General features: G+C 36.9%; 1 protein-coding gene across 1 annotated transcript in view; it reads left to right on the plus strand.

Moving 5' to 3' along the window:
• The window catches only part of LOC121381704 (PMS1 protein homolog 1-like), a 39339-nt gene that overhangs the window by 5579 nt on the left and 14469 nt on the right, over positions 1-19291 (plus strand). The window contains exons 4-11 of the mRNA XM_041511049.1: positions 383-663; positions 1496-1618; positions 8612-8752; positions 13143-14213; positions 14947-15066; positions 15616-15718; positions 16625-16739; positions 17807-17870. Coding sequence (XP_041366983.1) covers positions 383-663; positions 1496-1618; positions 8612-8752; positions 13143-14213; positions 14947-15066; positions 15616-15718; positions 16625-16739; positions 17807-17870 — 2018 coding nt within the window. The remainder of the gene's footprint in view (positions 1-382; positions 664-1495; positions 1619-8611; positions 8753-13142; positions 14214-14946; positions 15067-15615; positions 15719-16624; positions 16740-17806; positions 17871-19291) is intronic.

Genomic DNA, 19291 nt, shown 5'->3' on the forward strand with positions numbered 1-19291 from the left:
AGTATATTACATAAAACAACAGAAAAATATCTGTAGACCAATCTTTACTTAGGGTCCATTCATAAAGACCATTATAGACATAATATTGTGCAATCTGGAACTATTTACACCCTCTAGCTCCTATGTATGGGCGTACATCGATTTGTAGTGATTCTCCCTCCCCATGTAGACTTTTTCATATGCAATACCCTCTTCTCTCCCTCCAACTGGAGTTACATACTTTATGAACACATACTTTATGAATGGCCCCTTATGAGGTTTTGAAAAAACAACTGATTACATGCAGTATGCAGCATGGTAAAATAATTTAATGTCTAGTTTGCTTGTCTACTTTGGCAAAATGTAACCAGAATTTTCAAAAGTTTCTATTTTTTTGTTCAAGGGACACTAATTGTTGCTTCAAATTTGTTCAAGAATTTACCAGTCCGTAAACACTATTACAATACCAGCAAGAAGAAGAAGGAGGAATTGAAGAAAATTGAAGATCTTCTCATGTCGTTTGGAGTTATCTGCCCCCATGTGCGGCTCACATTGCGACACAACAAGGAGACTGTGTGGCAGAAGAGCGTAATGTCAGACATGAAAACTGCTGTGTTTTCGGTCCTTGGTCGACAGATAGCCTCACAGTTGGAGGTCAAACAGGTCAAGGAATCTGATCCAAAAGTGGGTACATTAAGTTTACATAAAGCCTGACTTCAGTTTTATTATTATGGCTTATTGTTGTTTTTAAAATAATTTTATTGGAGAAGAGTGAGTGAGCGAGTAAATGATACTCCAGTACACAAAAAATACATTGACTCTTGGGTGTCAAAGGGGAACGTTGAAAAGAAATTTGCTTCCACAGTTTGTATGAATTCACAGTAATTTGTTTTGTGTGCATTTTTCTGAAATGAGATGACATTGATTTAATCATATGGAGTGAAGAGGGTATGATGAACACCTAAATAATGTTTGAATAATCTCAAGATTTGACTTAAATAGGTATTCAATTTCTTGAATCTCTGTTATACAGCTACTTGATAGCTTTAGTTAATAGCATAATTTTATACTGAATTAATTTGTATTTGGTGACTGATTGGCTGTCTATTCTAATAAGGGTCAGGATATAGTTCAGTGGTAGAAAAAATTTCTGAGTAACTTTAATAAAGGAAGGAAATGTTTTATTTAACGATGCACTCGACACATTTCATTGATGGTTATATGGCGTCACACATTTGTTAAGGGAGGTAACCTGCTGTCGCCACTCTTTGATTAGCAGCAAGGGATCTTTTATATGCATCATCCCATAGACAGGATAGCACATACCACAGCCTTTGATGTCCCAGTCGTGGTTCACTGGCTAGAGCGAGAAATAGCCCAAAGGGCCCACTGACAGGGGATTGATCCCAAACCGACCGTGCCTCAAACGAGTGCTTTACCACTTGGTCACGTCTAACCCCTAGAGTAACTTTAATACACAATAACTTAAGCAACCATGTTTTTATTTCATTAATAGCTTGAAGTGACCGTGTTTCTACCGAAGCCAGGTTCAGATATTCTTGTGACGAGTCGAGCATCATGTGACAGAAGTTTTCTCTTCGTTAATTCCCGACCAGTGACCATCAAAGAAATAGAGAAGGTAATAGAAAAATATTTATATGTCACGGATGTGATTTTTTTTATAGCTTTTTAACTAATTTCAGTGTTTTTGCTTATAGTGACAGACCCGATGGGCCTAGTTTTTTTAAACACAACAGGATATTTTTCACTATTGGAACTTTTTTGTTAATTGAAATCAAACATTTCTTAAATTTTATTCCTTAGATTATCCAGTTCAATACATCCAAAGTGTTTCTGGTCATTCTAGTGTTTTTAATACCACAAAATACATTTTTAAATTTAAAAAAATGCACATATGAGAGGTAATAGTTAGGAAACAAGTTCTAGTGTATTTATTTGAGGGTATTTCCCTGTTTCAGCATTACAGATGCTTGTTTCCCTCTGCTGTAACTTTAGCCAGATGTGTTAAGAGGTTTGTAGATTTAGTGTCCATTTTCAAGTGACTTTAAATTAATTTTAACAAAGAAGACTGAACTTGATTTGAAATGAGCCCTGTTTATTGAACTACATGTATTCGTTTTGAGCTGTTAATAAAAGCAAATATGGATCTAAAATATATAGTTTTATTAAATCAGTTTTGAATTGTTTGGTTCATACCCTGATAAATGTAAATAGAGGATCCGTCATGAGTATTTTTTAATATGAAAAATATCAACTGAGTCTATGTTAATTGCTATTTGTCGAGGCTCTGCTGATACAAATACCGATTAACCAGATGAGGTTGATATGTTACATCAGGGTTCGCACGCATCCTGGAAAACCCTGGAAAGTGCTTAATTTTTTTTTTTACCCTGGAAAGTCCTTAACTCTTTCACCACTAAGTTTTACAGTCTTGACCTTCCCTGCACACTGAGTTTAAATAGCAGATTTATGATCATGTTTGTTAAAGGATAAAACTACTTGTTTTATCATTAATTTTAGTTATAGGCTATACATTTCCAGAAAGGTGAATGGACGGCTGTCTAGATAAAAAAATAATACTTTAAAAATGTTAGATTCAACAGGTATAAATCTGGTAATTACAGGTAAAGTATGCATATTACTCACCTATTTGAGTAGGTAGGACTGGTAATTTAAAAAAAACCAAACAGTACAAATGTTTTTCTTGTTGGATAATTAATTAATTAACATTCCAGTTATAATTTTAAAATATATTTACAATGCTTTTGCAAAATTAAGCTTTCAATCAACAGAAATATTATACCACACACCTTTGTTGTTAGCAGGATCTGTATCACGCTTTTTTTTTGGCATTCATTTTGGTAAATTACACAATTTTTCCATACACTGTATTGGAATAAAATAGCGAAAAGTACTCTATGGCGTTTGTGTTGACGTCAAACACTTTTACGGGCCCCGGATTTTTAGTAAACGTTGATCTGCAGGTAACCGAATATGGCCCCTCAGGCGCGTGGTAAAACAGTGGAAAGTCATCTTGTAACTCGTCATCGGTATCATTTTTTTCTTCTAAACTGCCATGTTGAATGACATTTCGTTCACGATCGCCAATCTCGATTAAATCAAATGCACCAAAGTCCATATTATCCCACATTTCATCATTGGAAAACCCGTCATCTGAATCGCAACCATTGTTTTCAACAGACGAAATTTCGTCACCTCGGTTCATGTTTAATTACAGTCAGAATATCAGTATAAACTTGGAAAAACTCATTCAAAATTCGCTAGAACATGGGCGCAGCCATTACAGTGTGTCACATGGCAGCTACGGTCGCGCGAGATTTTGTCTAATTATAATATTGACGCGTCACTCGGCGCCAAATATGAACAGGTGTTACAAGCCGCTAAACCAGCCTGTCGTGGTGAGAGGCACTGGTATCGCTAGCCGGTATACCGGCCTGTCGTGGTGAAAGAGTTAAATGTCCTGGAAAAGTCAGTTTACCTCCTGGAAAGTCCTGAAAATTTGAAATTTTGTTTCTAATTTTTTTTTAGTGATGTTACAAATACATAAATAATCGCGTTTGACTTAGGTACCCCTCCCCCAAAAGAAGGAAAGAAACCCCCCCCCCCCCAAAAAAAAACAATACCTAAACGCATCGATGATTATAATGAGGTTGACTGCCATTGGTCAGTTGTTGAGCAGGAAATACTGTGTTGGTTTATTTGGTCTATAGATAGGCGTAGTGGCTCTAGAGCACGAGTAGATAATCTTAATTGAGATGGCGACACAATTCTTCAAGCATGGAATCCGGATAAAAAATATATACCAGTATGACATTAAAAAAAAGAAAAAGAAAAACGGGTAGATGTGTAAATCACTTCTGCGAAAATGCCTAACGGAAAGTGTACGTTTAACGACAGGTGGCTAAAAAATGAAGAATACATGTCATGGTTGGAACGGGTGGAAGACAAATGCAGCGCCAGTTGTAAGGTTTGTAAAAAGAACTTTGATATATCCAACATGGGGGAACCGGCAATAAGAAGTCATGGAAAAGGGTCTAAACACAAACAGTTATTGAAGGAACATCGGGAAAGTTTGTGCGAAAACACAACAATTAGAAACTTTTTCACGGACAAATCTACCTTTGACAAGCCGACAGCTTCTACTACACCCCCACCAGTGACTGTCGCATCGTTTGTGAATCGGAGCGAGTGTTTGAGATCAGAAATATTATGGACACTGAAAGTAATCAATTCACATTTTTCATACAATTCGTGTTCTGATGTTTTATCAATATTTTCACTGATGTTTCCTGACAGTGAGATTGCGAAACGATTCACCTGTGGCGAAAGGAAAATGGCCTACCTTTCATGTTTTGGTCTTGCACCAGTTGTTGACAAAACGCATTGATAGCCAGTCAGGATATGTCCTCCTTTTTGACGAAAGTTTAAATCGGAAAACCCAAAACAAGCAAATGGATATTCATTCCCGCATATGGCAGGAGGATGGAAAGGTATATTTTTTGTTTATTAAGTACTTATTTATAATATGATAATATAATATGCTATATGTGGCCTATACTGTTTATAGTAAATGAAAATTATTTGTAAAAAATTATAGCTACACATTATTTCATTCATAGATGTTCATTTATTATTGTGTACTCTGTGGATATGATCAGTCAGGTCCTGTTATTTTTAGAAAAACAAGCACGCGTCTGACGTCATATAAGTTGACTACTTGCATGTAAATAATTTTATGGACCTTTTATGGTTAAATACCGACAAATTCGAGTAACTGAATAAATCCATTTAGCTCGTAAACGTTAATTAAACAGTGTATAATTAAGTAGGAATTAACACCTCACAAAGTGAGCTATCGCTTTAACAATGGCCCACCACTTGGGTCTGAATCCTGTGCGGCGAGTCGTGACCATGATTAATCATTTGACCGGAAAGAAGCCCATATCTTTAAATAAACCCCATCGATGTAACGTGAGATTAAGAATGAGTTTAACACCATAGAGATTTGCAAAGGTCTCCTTTCAACAATCGTAACAGTGTATAACATTGTTACACTTGTTTCTTTTGGTGGTGTCGCCTATGTTTATTCGATCTACTTGAGCCAAGCCAAAACAAAGGAGATGTATATTTCAGAAGGCACACGTGCAACACGCTTTGATTTAGCAGCTGAGCTTTAGCTGCAAGGATTTAATTGACAACTAATTTACACAAGGAGGTGTGGACAAGACCGGTTTAGATCACACAAATAATTATAAACGTTCTAAGCTGTTTCATACATGTTTGTGTATATATATATAAATAAATAAATAAATATATGTATATATGTGTGTGTGTTATTTTGCTTTATTTACATTTTTTTTTCTTACATGATGCATATTATATTTTATTTTTTATTTTTGTTTTAGGTAAAAACATTCTATTATGGATCTGTATTCATGGGTCATGCATCTGCTGAAGTAATGGTTGAACACTTTGAAAACTGCGTTGACAACTTAAATATGAGAAACCTGCTCCAAGTTTCCATGGATGGGCCAAATGTCAATTGGAAGTTCCATCGTCTTCTACAAGACAAACTGACAACAACATGTGACAACACTTTACTAAATATTGGTAGCTGTGGGTTGCATATCGTCCATGGTGCATTTAAAGATGGGTCCAATGCGTCTGGTTGGGACATACAGAAACTACTGCCAAGTTTGTATTAACTGTTTATGGATACACCAGCTCGAAGGGAAGATTTTGTTTCAATGACAGATTCCAATGTCTTCCCTCTCAAATTCTGTAACCACAGATGGTTAGAAAATGCACCAGTAGCCGTCAGAGCACTAGAAGTATGGACACATATTAAAAAATATGTGAAATCTGTGGAAGAAAAGAAGGTATCCAATCCTAACACAGCTTCCTTTGAAACCATCAAGACATGTTGTAACGACAAGTTATTTACAGCTAAAACCCACATTTTCACTTCCATCGCCAAGCAGATTGTGCCATTTCTGGTTCAATACCAAACAGATCAACCGATGTTGCCTTTCTTAGGTGAAGATATGTTTCGTCTGTGTAAAAATCTTATGCAGAGATTCATGAAAAGGTAACTGTTGGAGAATGTCAGTGTTTCCAGTCTGTTGTCCTTGGATCCACGGGGAAAAGAAAAACCACTGTAGTTACTCAAAGATTGATATTGGCTTTGCTGCAGAGCAAGAAATGAAAAGGCTTAGTGCTACAAAACAGATGAGCGAAAAGCAGGCTCTGGAAATGAGGATGGAATGTAAAGACTTCCTGATGAAGATAGTATGTAAACTGCTGGAAAAAGCGCCAATGAAGTACCCGGTTGTAAGGAATCTATCCTGTCTAAATCCCAGGAAAATGGCTACAGATAAAGATGGCTGCATCACAAGAATGAAAAACCTGTTAAAGTTACTGAATGACTCGCACAGAGTGAAAGGTGGACCATCAACTTGTGATGATGTTCTGAGAGAGTTTAGGGAATTCCTGGAAACCACTGTTGTTGAACACAAATCAGAATACACAGAGTTCTCCACTGAAAGCAGCAGGGTTGATGTGTTGTTGTACCAGCACATGGGCAACAGTGGACAGTACAACTTGCTATGGAACAAAGTAGTGAAAGATATTCTTCTGTTGTCACATGGACAAGCCAGCGTGGAACGCGGTTTTTCTGTCAATAAGGAGATAGAGGTAGAAAATGTGCTAGAACGATCGGTAGAGGCACAAAGATTGATTTGTGATCATGTGACATCTATTGGAGGCGTCCAGAATGTGAAACTCACTCCACAACTGCTAACAGCTGCAGCAGCAGGTAGACAGAAATACATGGCGTATTTGGAGGAAAAGAGAACTGAAAAGTTGCAAGTGGAAGGGATCAAGAAGAGGAAGCTGTTTCTTGATGAAGTAGATGAAATGAAAAAAAAGAAAAGAAGACTGGAAAGTGACATTGTGGACTTGACCAAATCAGCAGATGAGTTTGCCGAGAAAGCAGAGTCAACCAGTAAGCTATCTTGGATTTCAAAATCAAACAGTCTGAGGAGAACAGCTAAAGAAAAGAATGACCAGCTGAAAGATCTGTGTAGCGAGATTTACACAAAAGTGGACACACTGAAACAATAGTTATCTAGCCAAGTTGATTGCTCTATTCTATTTGAGTATTAGATACATGTTTATATCACTATTTTGTACAATGTACAACAAATGTAGTTAATAAAATATTTTATTTCAACAGTTTTAGTTTACAACTTTACCATCCAAAAGTTATATCCAGAGTGGGGTGTGATTACTGTAGACCGTGTGGAGACATAGCAGCCACTGACTAAACAATCTGCTAGGGTGTCGTTAAACAAAAACTTCTTTCCAAGTCATATATTCAGACCCCTGGAAAAAGGTAAAATAGTCCTGGAAAATGAACGAAAATAGCCCTTAAAAGTCCTGGAAAATGAAACCATTTGAAGTGTATGAACCCTGTACATTGTTATAAACACGAGTAGCGAATTCTATTTATCCTATAACACTTCTAAAATAACTTTTTTTTTTTTTTTTTAGTAAATTACAGTACTAAAGTCACCGCCATCGATAATATGACGTCATCACAATTAGTACAGATTAGTTTTAAACAAATTTTTGAAAACGTTATGGTCAGGTACACGGGTCTTGTTGGCTTGTAAACAAATGGCCCATCCACAACAACACATTACCCAGAGACCTTGCAAATTTGCATACCTTTATTAACCCGGTTAATAATGGACAGTAATGTGCCCTTTTCATTGGTTAATTGATCTCGTTGTTTAGGAGGTGGACGGCCTGTTCATTACTTCATTCATATGTAACACTGCATTCATTCCTTCTAGTGATGCTAGCCAAAAGAAGGGCCGTGACATCACGGTACAAAAATAAAATGCAGTCGATTTTATAATCATTATACTAAAATTATAAGACTGATTGGACTACAAAATAGTTCTAGTGTCAGAAAAACTATCTACAAAAGGACTTGTGCCAGATGGCAGATTTAATGGAATGAAGCAAAATGGCCATGCACGTTACATTTAGTAGCCTAAATTTTTTACATTTTTACCGTTTTTTTAAAATTAATATACCAGTGTTGCATATGTTTGCATAATGAAAGTGATAAATTTGCTCCAGGAAGTGTATTTTTATATTTGTCTTCTTAAAGGGACAGAGTCTAGTTTTAACCCGTGAAAATAAACACTATCTTTAGTTAATCTACAAACCTGTAACACATTTGGATAAAGTTACATTTGAGTGAAACATTAGTCTGTGACTTTGAAATGGTGAAATAACCTCTAAAAATAGACTAAAACGCGACTCTATATATATTACTTCACAGATGTGCGTGTGTTTTTAAAAATATGAGAAATGCATTTCGTGATATTAAAAACACCAGTATGACAAAAAACACTCGAATGTATGGAAATGAATAAAGTAAACAATAAATTGTAAGTAAAGTATGATTTGTGTTATCAAAAACGGCTCTAATAGTAAAAAATATGCCTTAGTGTTTAAAAACTAGGGTATGTCCCTTTAAGTGAATGTTCATGATTATTACTATATGTATGTTTTTCAGTTGATTCGCACATACTACTGCAACAGCTACGGATGTGACAACACCAGACATCCTGTTTTCATCGTGTCTGTTACCATCCCACCAAATGAGATAGACGTCAACATTGACCCAAATAAAACCAAGGTTATGCTGCATCATCTGGTTAGTTGTTTTTTTCTGTTAATATTTGATTCACTGTTACTGGTGACCACTGTGTAGGCTGATAATGTTTGATTGTAGGCCTTTTTACCTTGCATGAATTAATGTGGACAAAGAGTATTCAGGTCTGTAACAAGCAGTTTAAGATAGGTCCATATTATGTGGGTGAAAGACTCGAATCATACGTTATAGGTCATCTACTACTACTGCTCAGGGCTCGCGCTGTCGTTCGCCAAAGTCGACAATTGTGGAGGAAAAAAAAAAAAAAAAGGTATTTTTTTCGATTTGGCGAAAAAATTTGCGAAAGTTTTTTTCCATTTTGATTTTTAGAACCAAACATTCTATCAACCAGTTTTGTTTTGTTGATCTGCCTCGTAGTGTGAATAAGTGCTATTTGCATGTATGTGGGGTCAGTCTACTATTCAGTAGTGTACTGCTAGCTGTTTGTCGTACAGTTAGAAAATGCGATTAAATAAAATGAAATACTGTTTAAGACATGTTGCATTGTTGATACTAAATGTTTGATTACTAGCGACAACAAATTTTAATTTTTATTAGTCATGTTTTGTCGTAGGGTTAATGTTGTAAATCTAGGTCACGTGGTTGAGTTCATTTCCACAAAGTGGGTGCCCTGGTGAGGAATACATATTGTTTCTCACTTATATACAATTATTATTAGTTGAAACTTTCTACGTTTACAGATTATATTTCAAACATATTAAGTGGCGAAATTATAATTCATTTCTGCTATATCTACTGATATATTACTGACACCAACATGATAAATCCCTCCACCCCTTGCACAGAAATACAACCAGTGTTTTGATAGCAATAATATTATAAAGACGTTTCCTTTGTCTTTATTTTGGGTGACTGGCAATACTCTTCGAGTTGGACACCAAAACAATTATGAACAGTATTCAGTAATAAATCATATAGGTAAGTTAGGAGGGTAGTTGCAAAACGAGGTCATGGAGTAGGGTATGATCAAGACTTACCCACTTTAAAAAAAAACAAAAACAAAAACAAACAGCCAGTCTGGTCATTTTGTTTTCAAAAAATAAGATTTTTCTATTATATATACAATAATACATCTATTTATTACCAAAGAGATTAAAGATACATTCATATAGGCCTGTGGCATTGGAACAATATCTGGAGGGGTAGCACAGTGTCTGGTGGGATTTATCTTTTATCTTTATATAAAGCAGAAAAAAAACCCTAAATGAGAACAGAAAATCTAATGTTTATAAATTTATAATGCTGATAAAATTAATGCTAGTGACCCAGTGGGTGGGAGACAATTGTTACATAACTTTAGAGGGGTGAGTATTGTCATCATTACAAAACATAATGGGGCAGAGTATAAAAAAAAGTCAGATCTTACGTTATGTTATTGTTGAACGTCTCCATAATTGGGCATTTATAAACTTTTGTCATTTTAAAATTATTTTGATGTCTATCATCTTTAAAAAAAATTTGTAATAAAAACAAAAGGGCATTGGGTCCTGTTCTGGACTACATTTATTCCAGCATTTTACACACATATCTCGAAAGATACTGAATGATAAAACTTGTTAGGTTATTAAATATGTAAACATTATGTACCGGTACTTACCATTTCACACTTGTGGTGCAAAAATATAGTGTATATCTTAGTCCAGTGAATCTTTTTTGGGAACATGTATATCGGATCAAATTTCACTTGCTTCTTTCAAATTACAGAGAAACATACAATTTATATCATTATCTGATGCATACAAAAAGTAAAACTGCCTCTTTTGTGATATACCACTCGTGGTGCACTGACTCAATGAGTCCATTGACAGGGATCGACCCTAGACTGACCGCACATCATATGAGCAATTTAACACTGGGCTACGGCAAGCCCTATAGACATCAGCAACAATTCACTATTAGGTTAGTAAAAAATAGATCCCCTAAAACAGTGTCATACAAGATGTAAACTGAATAATAAGTACATTTCAGCATGTACTATATTATCATAAAGAACAAGATTAAAAACTAAATATTTTAACTGAAATGCCAAAATGTAATTGGCGAATACGTATTTAGATTGGCGAATACATATTTAGATTGGTGAATACGTCTTTAGATTGGCGAATACGTCTTTAGATTGGTGAATACGTATTTAGATTGGCGAAAGAAATTGAAGATTGGCAAATTTTTTGGCAACAAAAATGGCCACCCAGGGCTAGCCCTGCTGCCGATGCTAATGCTGCTGTACGGGGCTAGCCCTGCTGCCGATGCTAATGCTGCTGTACGGGGCTAGCTGCCGATGCTAATGCTGCTGTACGGGGCTAGCTGCCGATGCTAATGCTGCTGTACGGGGCTAGCCCTGCTGCCGATGCTAATGCTGCTGTACGGGGCTAGCCCTGCTGCCGATGCTAATGCTGCTGTACGGGGCTAGCCCTGCTGCCGATGCTAATGCTGCTGTACGGGGCTAGCTGCCGATGCTAATGCTGCTGTACGGGGCTAGCCCTGCTGCCGATGCTAATGCTGCTGTACGGGGCTAGCCCTGCTGCCGATGCTAATGCTGCTGTACGGGGCTAGCTGCCGATGCTAATGCTGCTGTACGGGGCTAGCCCTGCTGCCGATGCTAATGCTGCTGTACGGGGCTAGCCCTGCTGCCGATGCTAATGCTGCTGTACGGGGCTAGCCCTGCTGCCGATGCTAATGCTGCTGTACGGGGCTAGCCCTGCTGCCGATGCTAATGCTGCTGTACGGGGCTAGCCCTGCTGCCGATGCTAATGCTGCTGTATGGGGCTAGCTGCCGATGCTAATGCTGCTGTACGGGGCTAGCCCTGCTGCCGATGCTAATGCTGCTGTATGGGGCTATCCCTGCTGCCGATGCTAATGCTGCTGTATGGGGCTAGCCCTGCTGCCGATGCTAATGCTGCTGTATGGGGCTAGCCCTGCTGCCGATGCTAATGCTGCTGTACGGGGCTAGCCCTGCTGCCGATGCTAATGCTGCTGTATGGGGCTAGCTGCCGATGCTAATGCTGCTGTACGGGGCTAGCCCTGCTGCCGATGCTAATGCTGCTGTACGGGGCTAGCCCTGCTGCCGATGCTAATGCTGCTGTATGGGGCTAGCTGCCGATGCTAATGCTGCTGTACGGGGCTAGCCCTGCTGCCGATGCTAATGCTGCTGTACGGGGTTAGCCCTGCTGCCGATGCTAATGCTGCTGTACGGGACTAGCCCTGCTGCCGATGCTAATGCTGCTGTACGGGACTAGCCCTGCTGCCGATGCTAATGCTGCTGTACGGGGCTAGCCCTGCTGCCGATGCTAATGCTGCTGTACGGGACTAGCCCTGCTGCCGATGCTAATGCTGCTGTACGGGGCTAGCCCTGCTGCCGATGCTAATGCTGCTGTACGGGGCTAGCCCTGCTGCCGATGCTAATGCTGCTGTACGGGGCTACCCTGCTGTCGATGCTAATGCTGCTGTACGGGGCTAGCCCTGCTGCCGATGCTAATGCTGCTGTATGGGGCTAGCTGCCGATGCTAATGCTGCTGTACGGGGCTAGCCCTGCTGCCGATGCTAATGCTGCTGTACGGGGCTAGCTGCCGATGCTAATGCTGCTGTACGGGGCTAGCCCTGCTGCCGATGCTAATGCTGCTGTACAGGGCTAGCTCTGTCACTCGCCAAATTTGCCATTTGCGAATTTCAAAAACAATTGGCAAATTTGATTTTAATTTGGTGAAATAATTTAATGAAATAATTGATATTTTGATAGAAAATAACTGGGTTTCTGTAATTTTTGAAGTTTAGTAGATAATGTAGTAGCCCTGTGATGCTTCTACTCCTACCTGTTCTACTACTCCTGTTACTACTACTATCACCACCACCAACACACCCATTGCTCTGTGACTTAAATTGGAGACATTTGAATGCATTATTCAAGTAACTATGCTAGCACAACCAAATGTTCTACACAACCTGAGCCATATCCTTCATTGCAGTGAGTGTTAATAACATGTTCTTTCCGTCATTATACTTCATCAGCTAGCTTTTACAATGCAATCAAGTTTAACTGAAATTAAATTTTTATTTAGAACATGTTCTGATGTTAAAATGTAATATTTTAGGATTGTCTAGTTTTAGAACATACATGTATTACCGGCCTTTGTGGTGTCGTGGTTAAGCCATCGGACATATGGCTGGTAGGTATAGGGTTCGCAGCCCGGTACTGGCTCCCACCCAGAGCAAGTTTCAACAACTCTCACTAACCAGTAACAACTAACCCACTGTCCTGGACAGATAGCTTAGGTGTATGCCCAGGACAGGGTGCTTGAACCTTAATTGGATATAAGCACGAAAATAAGTTGAAATGAAAAAGAATATATTCTAATATTAAAATGTAATATTTTAGGATGCAGTGAAAAATTGTCTGGAGAAAGTCTTGCTGTATGTATATGGCCCCTTGGATACACCTCGACTGTGGAGACAAACCAACAAGGATGCTGAGACCCATGCAAAGGAAGACAACTCTGAGGCGAGGGCACTAGTGTCACGGTACAGTAGACAGCTGTCCGAGGAAGCAGAACAGGCAGCTCAGTTGGAAGATTCAACGTTTACAAAACAGTCTCAGGATTCTAGACCATCCAACAAATGCGAGGTTTTGAGCCATTCTATTTACAAATCTGATTTTGTGAATAATCCCCAGGGTAACGCAGATGTTTTAAATTATCCCGAGGACAACGCAGATGTTTTAAATCATCCCCAGGGCAAATCTGATGCTTTGAATCATCCCCAAGGCAAATCTGATGTTTTGAATCAACCCCAGGGCAAATCTGATGTTTTAAATCGTGCAAATGACAAATCTGATGTTTTTCATCACCCATCTGACAAATGTAACATTTTGAATAATCGGAATGACAGTGGGTTTGTTGATCCTGACCAGGTGACAAAACAACACAATGACATGGACTTGCCAGCAGCTAACTGGGAAATTAACCTAACTGACTTTGAGCAGAGTCAGATAGGTCTGGAAAACACAAAAACCTCTCTGAACTGTTCATCAGATGTTTCCAGGTGTAAGGATAAAGTTGACGAATTAGTAGGTAGAAACATGGAGAGCAATGGTGGTAAGGATGATAAAATCTGCTCTGATAGGAGTAAAGATAACACATGCGAGCAACAGATTTCAAATGTAAACCAAGTCGTGGTATCGGGTAATGAAACAAAAAGTGTGGAAAAGGACCCTTGGTGGGTTGACACAGATTCTGATTCAGATGATATCATGTCAATGCCAGTGATAGATGAAGTGATGATAACGGTTGCAGAAAAAACTAAATCTCATGAAGCCATTCCTTCTGTTACTTCAGCTAGTGATAAAGATGGACAGAGTTCACCTGTGGCTCCAGGGAGTGAAGGTCAAAAAGGAGATGCTGAATTATGGAGCAGAGGTCAATGTGTGTCGGTAAATGGGAAACTCGTACAGGTGTGTATAGGTGGGTTTTTTTTGGAGGGGGAGGTTCTTGTTTTTTTTATGCTAATAAATACAACATATTGTCTTGAAATTTTCTTTGAATTACATTCTTGCTTTCTAAATAGCAGAAAATTGTAGTCTCCTGTATTATGTTCTTATCAGACTACTCTTTTCTTTTTTGTTTTGCTTCACAATCTCAATGGGCCAATTTATGAAGCCTGTTTTTGACATACGCATGTACATGCAACTACACGTACATACATAAACAATGCTTAAATGCCTGGCTTTAAAGGCATACTGTCACGGATTTAAGGACCATATTTCTCTAAAAATGAATAATAAAGAAAAATTACATTGTTGGAAACCAAATCTAGCTATCGCATCACCGTAACTGAACCATGATGGAGTGAAATCCATGTCATCCCCCTCAGCAATTTTAGTTTTTGAATTATGGACCATTGCCATAATTCAATTATTTTTACAAAATGTCATTAATAAATGGAGTATGGTGGTTATGAAGATGGTTGAATAAAGTACGTTTACGGACAAATCAATTTTTTTTTTTTTCAGGTAATACTTTGTTAGACCATTATTAAATAGGTCAGTGGTCTGTGACAATATGCCTTTAAGAAAAACGGGCTTTGTAAATTCGTCCCAGTATAATTTGCATGTGTCTTGAAGGTTTTAATTGCGATTGTGTTGTAATCAGTATTGAAATCATATACTGAAGTAGTCTTACTTTCAGCCTGTGTCACTGTTGTCACCAACAACATCCCACATGCCTGGCAAGAGGCCGGCTTCACCACTGACAAACGATATCCTTCCACCTGAAAAACGCAGATCTGCTGGTTGTCAACAGCCCAAGGTGATTTAGTTCATATATCAATATGACTAAGCTTATAATATTTGAGCAAGTTTGATACCCCTACCCCAAAAACACATAACCCCCCCCAAAACCTCAAACAAACCAAAAAAACCCAACTAAACAAAAACTGCAGATTACACAAAAAAACTATTCTTTAATTTAAAAGGCTACTTTCAGTTAATTTTGATTAATGACTTGCATGTACAGTCTGAGGCCATTGTAACATAGTTCTGATGAAAAAGAGCCCTTTTAATGACTAAAATTACATATTTATATTTTCTTTTTTAGATTATCAGTTTATGTATGTTCAATATTTTTGGGGTCTGAGTGTTTATTTCAAATGTATGAAACATGTATGACCAGAAAGGCATTAAATATTCAGACACTGACAAAGAAATAAAATTATTATGTAATTTTAGTTGCGAAGAAAGGTTCTGTAATATGGAAACACCTTATTATCAATGACAACAAAATCAAGAAAGTCTTTTTTAAGTATTTCAGGCACACAGTTGCAAAAAGGTTCACATTTGTATCATCTTGTCCTTTCAGCCACTGATCCAAGGGCAGGCAACTCTATTTGACATCGTTGGTGACCATGCATTCGAGAATGAATCTGGTTTCAATGTTTTTTCTAAAGAAGTTCGTTCAGCTGGTAAGCAATTAATGTCTTATTGAGTAATTATTATATTTATTATTATTTTGTACTTTGTTTACTCTTCACTATAATTTGTATTAGTCATATTCAACTTAATTTATATTTATTATTATTTTGTACTTAATATTTTCATCATGTTTATCTTAAATGAATTCATTGTCTTAGGCTGCGATGTCACTGCCCTCTCTCAGACATGTAGGTTTCACTGAAGTAAAGTAGGTCAGTGTATTTATTATCTGTCTGTTTTTGTTCAACAGATTATGTTTTTGCCAATGTTTAAATATCTGGAATATTCTAGAGTATTTTCTTTAAAATTATTAAAAAGTGACTAATGAAATCAAAGTTTTATTAGCCCAATACTAAATGTGATAGCCACTTTGTGTTAAAATGAGCAAATTAGCTACTTTGGCAATGGGTAGGGTGAGCCTAGTTTACCCGTATGTCCGTGAAATGAGCATGTTTATAGAGACTATTATACAAGCTTGTATGTCGTACTGATTTTATGAAACAAGTGTCAGGATTATTGTATTACTAGAGTGAGGGTAATACATGAATCCTGACACGAGTTTCGTAAAATCAGTACGATTCACATGTGAGTGTAATAATTTCTTTATTATCCACATTATCCAAAATATTATTTTCGTGAATAACAAGCTAGGACCATTTCAAAATGTTTCAAATGTATCTAAAACGGAACGACGTCAACGAAAAGCGTTTACACTGGAAAAGTCGCATTAAGTTCTGACGTCGCTTCACAAAATTATGTCATTCGTTGTGCGCGTGAAATTATTACTGGTTATATTTCCCTAAATATTTTGAACAATGTAGATAATAAGTGTATATACATGTATGTGCGGATCCAGAGGAATCACAGCCTTACATGTTGGTGTGTTTCTTTGTTAGTTCTTAAACAAAATCTAAGAGCAAATGATGAAGAAATAAATAACATTCTTCGAGAAAAGTGGGAGAACATGCCCGAGGATGAAAGACGGAAATATTCATCAGATGTAAATAACAGGTTTGTTGAAGAAATAACCCATTTATCTTAACGGTGATTTCAAAACTGGTATATGAATTATTTAAAATAAAGTAGACATGCCTATCAATATGGTGTAAGCTCATATGTGTTTTAACTAGTTTAGCAAAAGATTGTTCATATTTGGTACTTAAACCCATCCAAAAGCATTAATTCTACCCATGTTATTAATTTTCTCTTTATAATGGAACAAATTTCTAAATGTAGTAAAATAATACAAAAGTCAAATGTCATTGAGTTAAAGTTAAAAGTGGTCTCATGGCATAGTTTTCACTAACAACTATTATGTTTATCTCCAGTAACTGATATCTCACCTACATGTACATGCATTTGGTTTGGTCCTTTCAACAGTGACATAATATAAGATGTACAACAACATCTTTAACTAGTAAGCAATAATGATTAACAATAACAAATTAATGCCAAAATTTTGCAGTGGAATTTTTCCAGCATTCTTAAAACGGAAACATGTACCCAGTTATGGTTTCTGTAAGGAGATGCAAAGTGACGTCATTCAAATTCAAAATTATCTATATGTTACAGGTGGTGTATAAGAGATTTGACTCCACCCACGCAGGGTATAAGGGTTTTGTCCAAGACTAAATAACCAATGAAATTCAAATATTTTACATGAAGGCGAGATAACATTTGACTTCCTTACTGTTAGAATAACTGACTTTAATGTAATGGAGGCTGTTTTTTTAATATTAATATTGAAACTTTTGATGATAAAAGTTGACACAATTGATTTAAGAATAAAAGTTGACACAATTGATTTAAGAATAAAAGTTGACACTATTGATTTGAGAATAATTGTTGAGACTGTTGGTTGGAGAATAATTGTTGACACTGTTGATTTCACAATAAATGTCAACACTTTTACTTTGGTAATATGTGATGATACTGTTGATTTAACAATAAATAATCACACTGGTACATTGATAATAAACAATATTAAACCCCATTAATTTGTTAATAAATATTGACACTGTTGATTGACAATAAATGATGACACTTGATTACAACTGGAAAGTTGTGATTATTTTCAGAAATACAAACACACTGAGCACGCCTAAAGATATTTCAAGAAAAGTTAAGAAAAAGCTTGACAAGGTGAGAAATAAATATATTTGTCATTACTTTCACCTGCATTGTTTATATACATCTAGCATTTTACTAAATCATTGGCCAAGTTCTTTTGTATGCATCAGTTGCCAAACAAAGATGAAGTTTTCAAACTGATATTGCAAATTTAGTGTATTTTGTCAGATAAACTAAATGCTAACTGTACAATTGTGTGGATATGACACACTCTTCTTTCCTCCAGAGTTTGACACTAGATACATTAGCAGATTTTATTTTGAGTTGTAGACGGGTCTGATGAGTGTTAAGTAATGTTAGTGTATGTTCTAAATGTAACAGAAAAATGAACCTCCACAAGAAGGTGTAGTGGTGTTACACCTACCATTGAGCTGTTAAAACTCGCTCTGGGTGGGAGCCTTATGTCTGATGGCTATCACAACACCACTGATGTCGGTTACTAGCTACTGCCAGTAGGAGCACTTTATATCAACACTATTACATTGATCTTATTTAGGCCTGATGAGTACTCACCTAGCTGCTCTCTCAGACTTTATTTTGATTTGTAGATATTCAGTTGAACATTTTTGTTCAGGGATATCTCTGGGTGAGCAGAAAAGTTTGCCAAATCATGTATTTAAATGTCAAAAATTGCAAAAACACAGTTAATTTCCAATAAAATATCAGTTATTACATGACATTTATTTGCCAAATGAAAATAAAATTTGTCAATTGTTTCGAAAATTCACAATTGGTGAACTTGGTGAGTACCAGAGCTAGCCCCACTGTTCTCGATAGTGGATCTTGAGGGTTTTTTACAGTGATGTTAAAACATTTCTCTTCTGCAGGGTTAATCTTGAATGTTAAAGTGATGTTAAATCATTTCTCTTCTGCAGGGTTAATCTTGAATGTTAAAGTGATGTTAAAACATTTCTCTTCTGCAGGGTTAATCTTGAATGTTAAAGTGATGTTAAAACATTTCTCTTCTGCAGGGTTAATCTTGAATGTTAAAGTGATGTTAAATCATTTCTCTTCTGCAGGGTTAATCTTGAATGTTAAAGTGATGTTAAATCATTTCTCTTCTGCAGGGTTAATCTTGAATGTTAAAGTGATGTTAAAACATTTCTCTTCTGCAGGGTTAATCTTGAATGTTAAAGTGATGTTAAAACATTTCTCTTCTGCAGGGTTAATCTTGAATGTTAAAGTGATGTTAAATCATTTCTCTTCTGCAGGGTTAATCTTGAATGTTAAAGTGATGTTAAAACATTTCTCTTCTGCAGGGTTAATCTTGAATGTTAAAGTGATGTTAAAACATTTCTCTTCTGCAGGGTTAATCTTGAATGTTAAAGTGATGTTAAATCATTTCTCTTCTGCAGGGTTAATCTTGAATGTTAAAGTGATGTTAAATCATTTCTCTTCTGCAGGGTTAATCTTGAATGTTAAAGTGATGTTAA

Source organism: Gigantopelta aegis, chromosome 9, assembly GCF_016097555.1.
Source record: "Gigantopelta aegis isolate Gae_Host chromosome 9, Gae_host_genome, whole genome shotgun sequence".
NCBI lineage: Eukaryota > Metazoa > Mollusca > Gastropoda > Neomphalida > Peltospiridae > Gigantopelta > Gigantopelta aegis.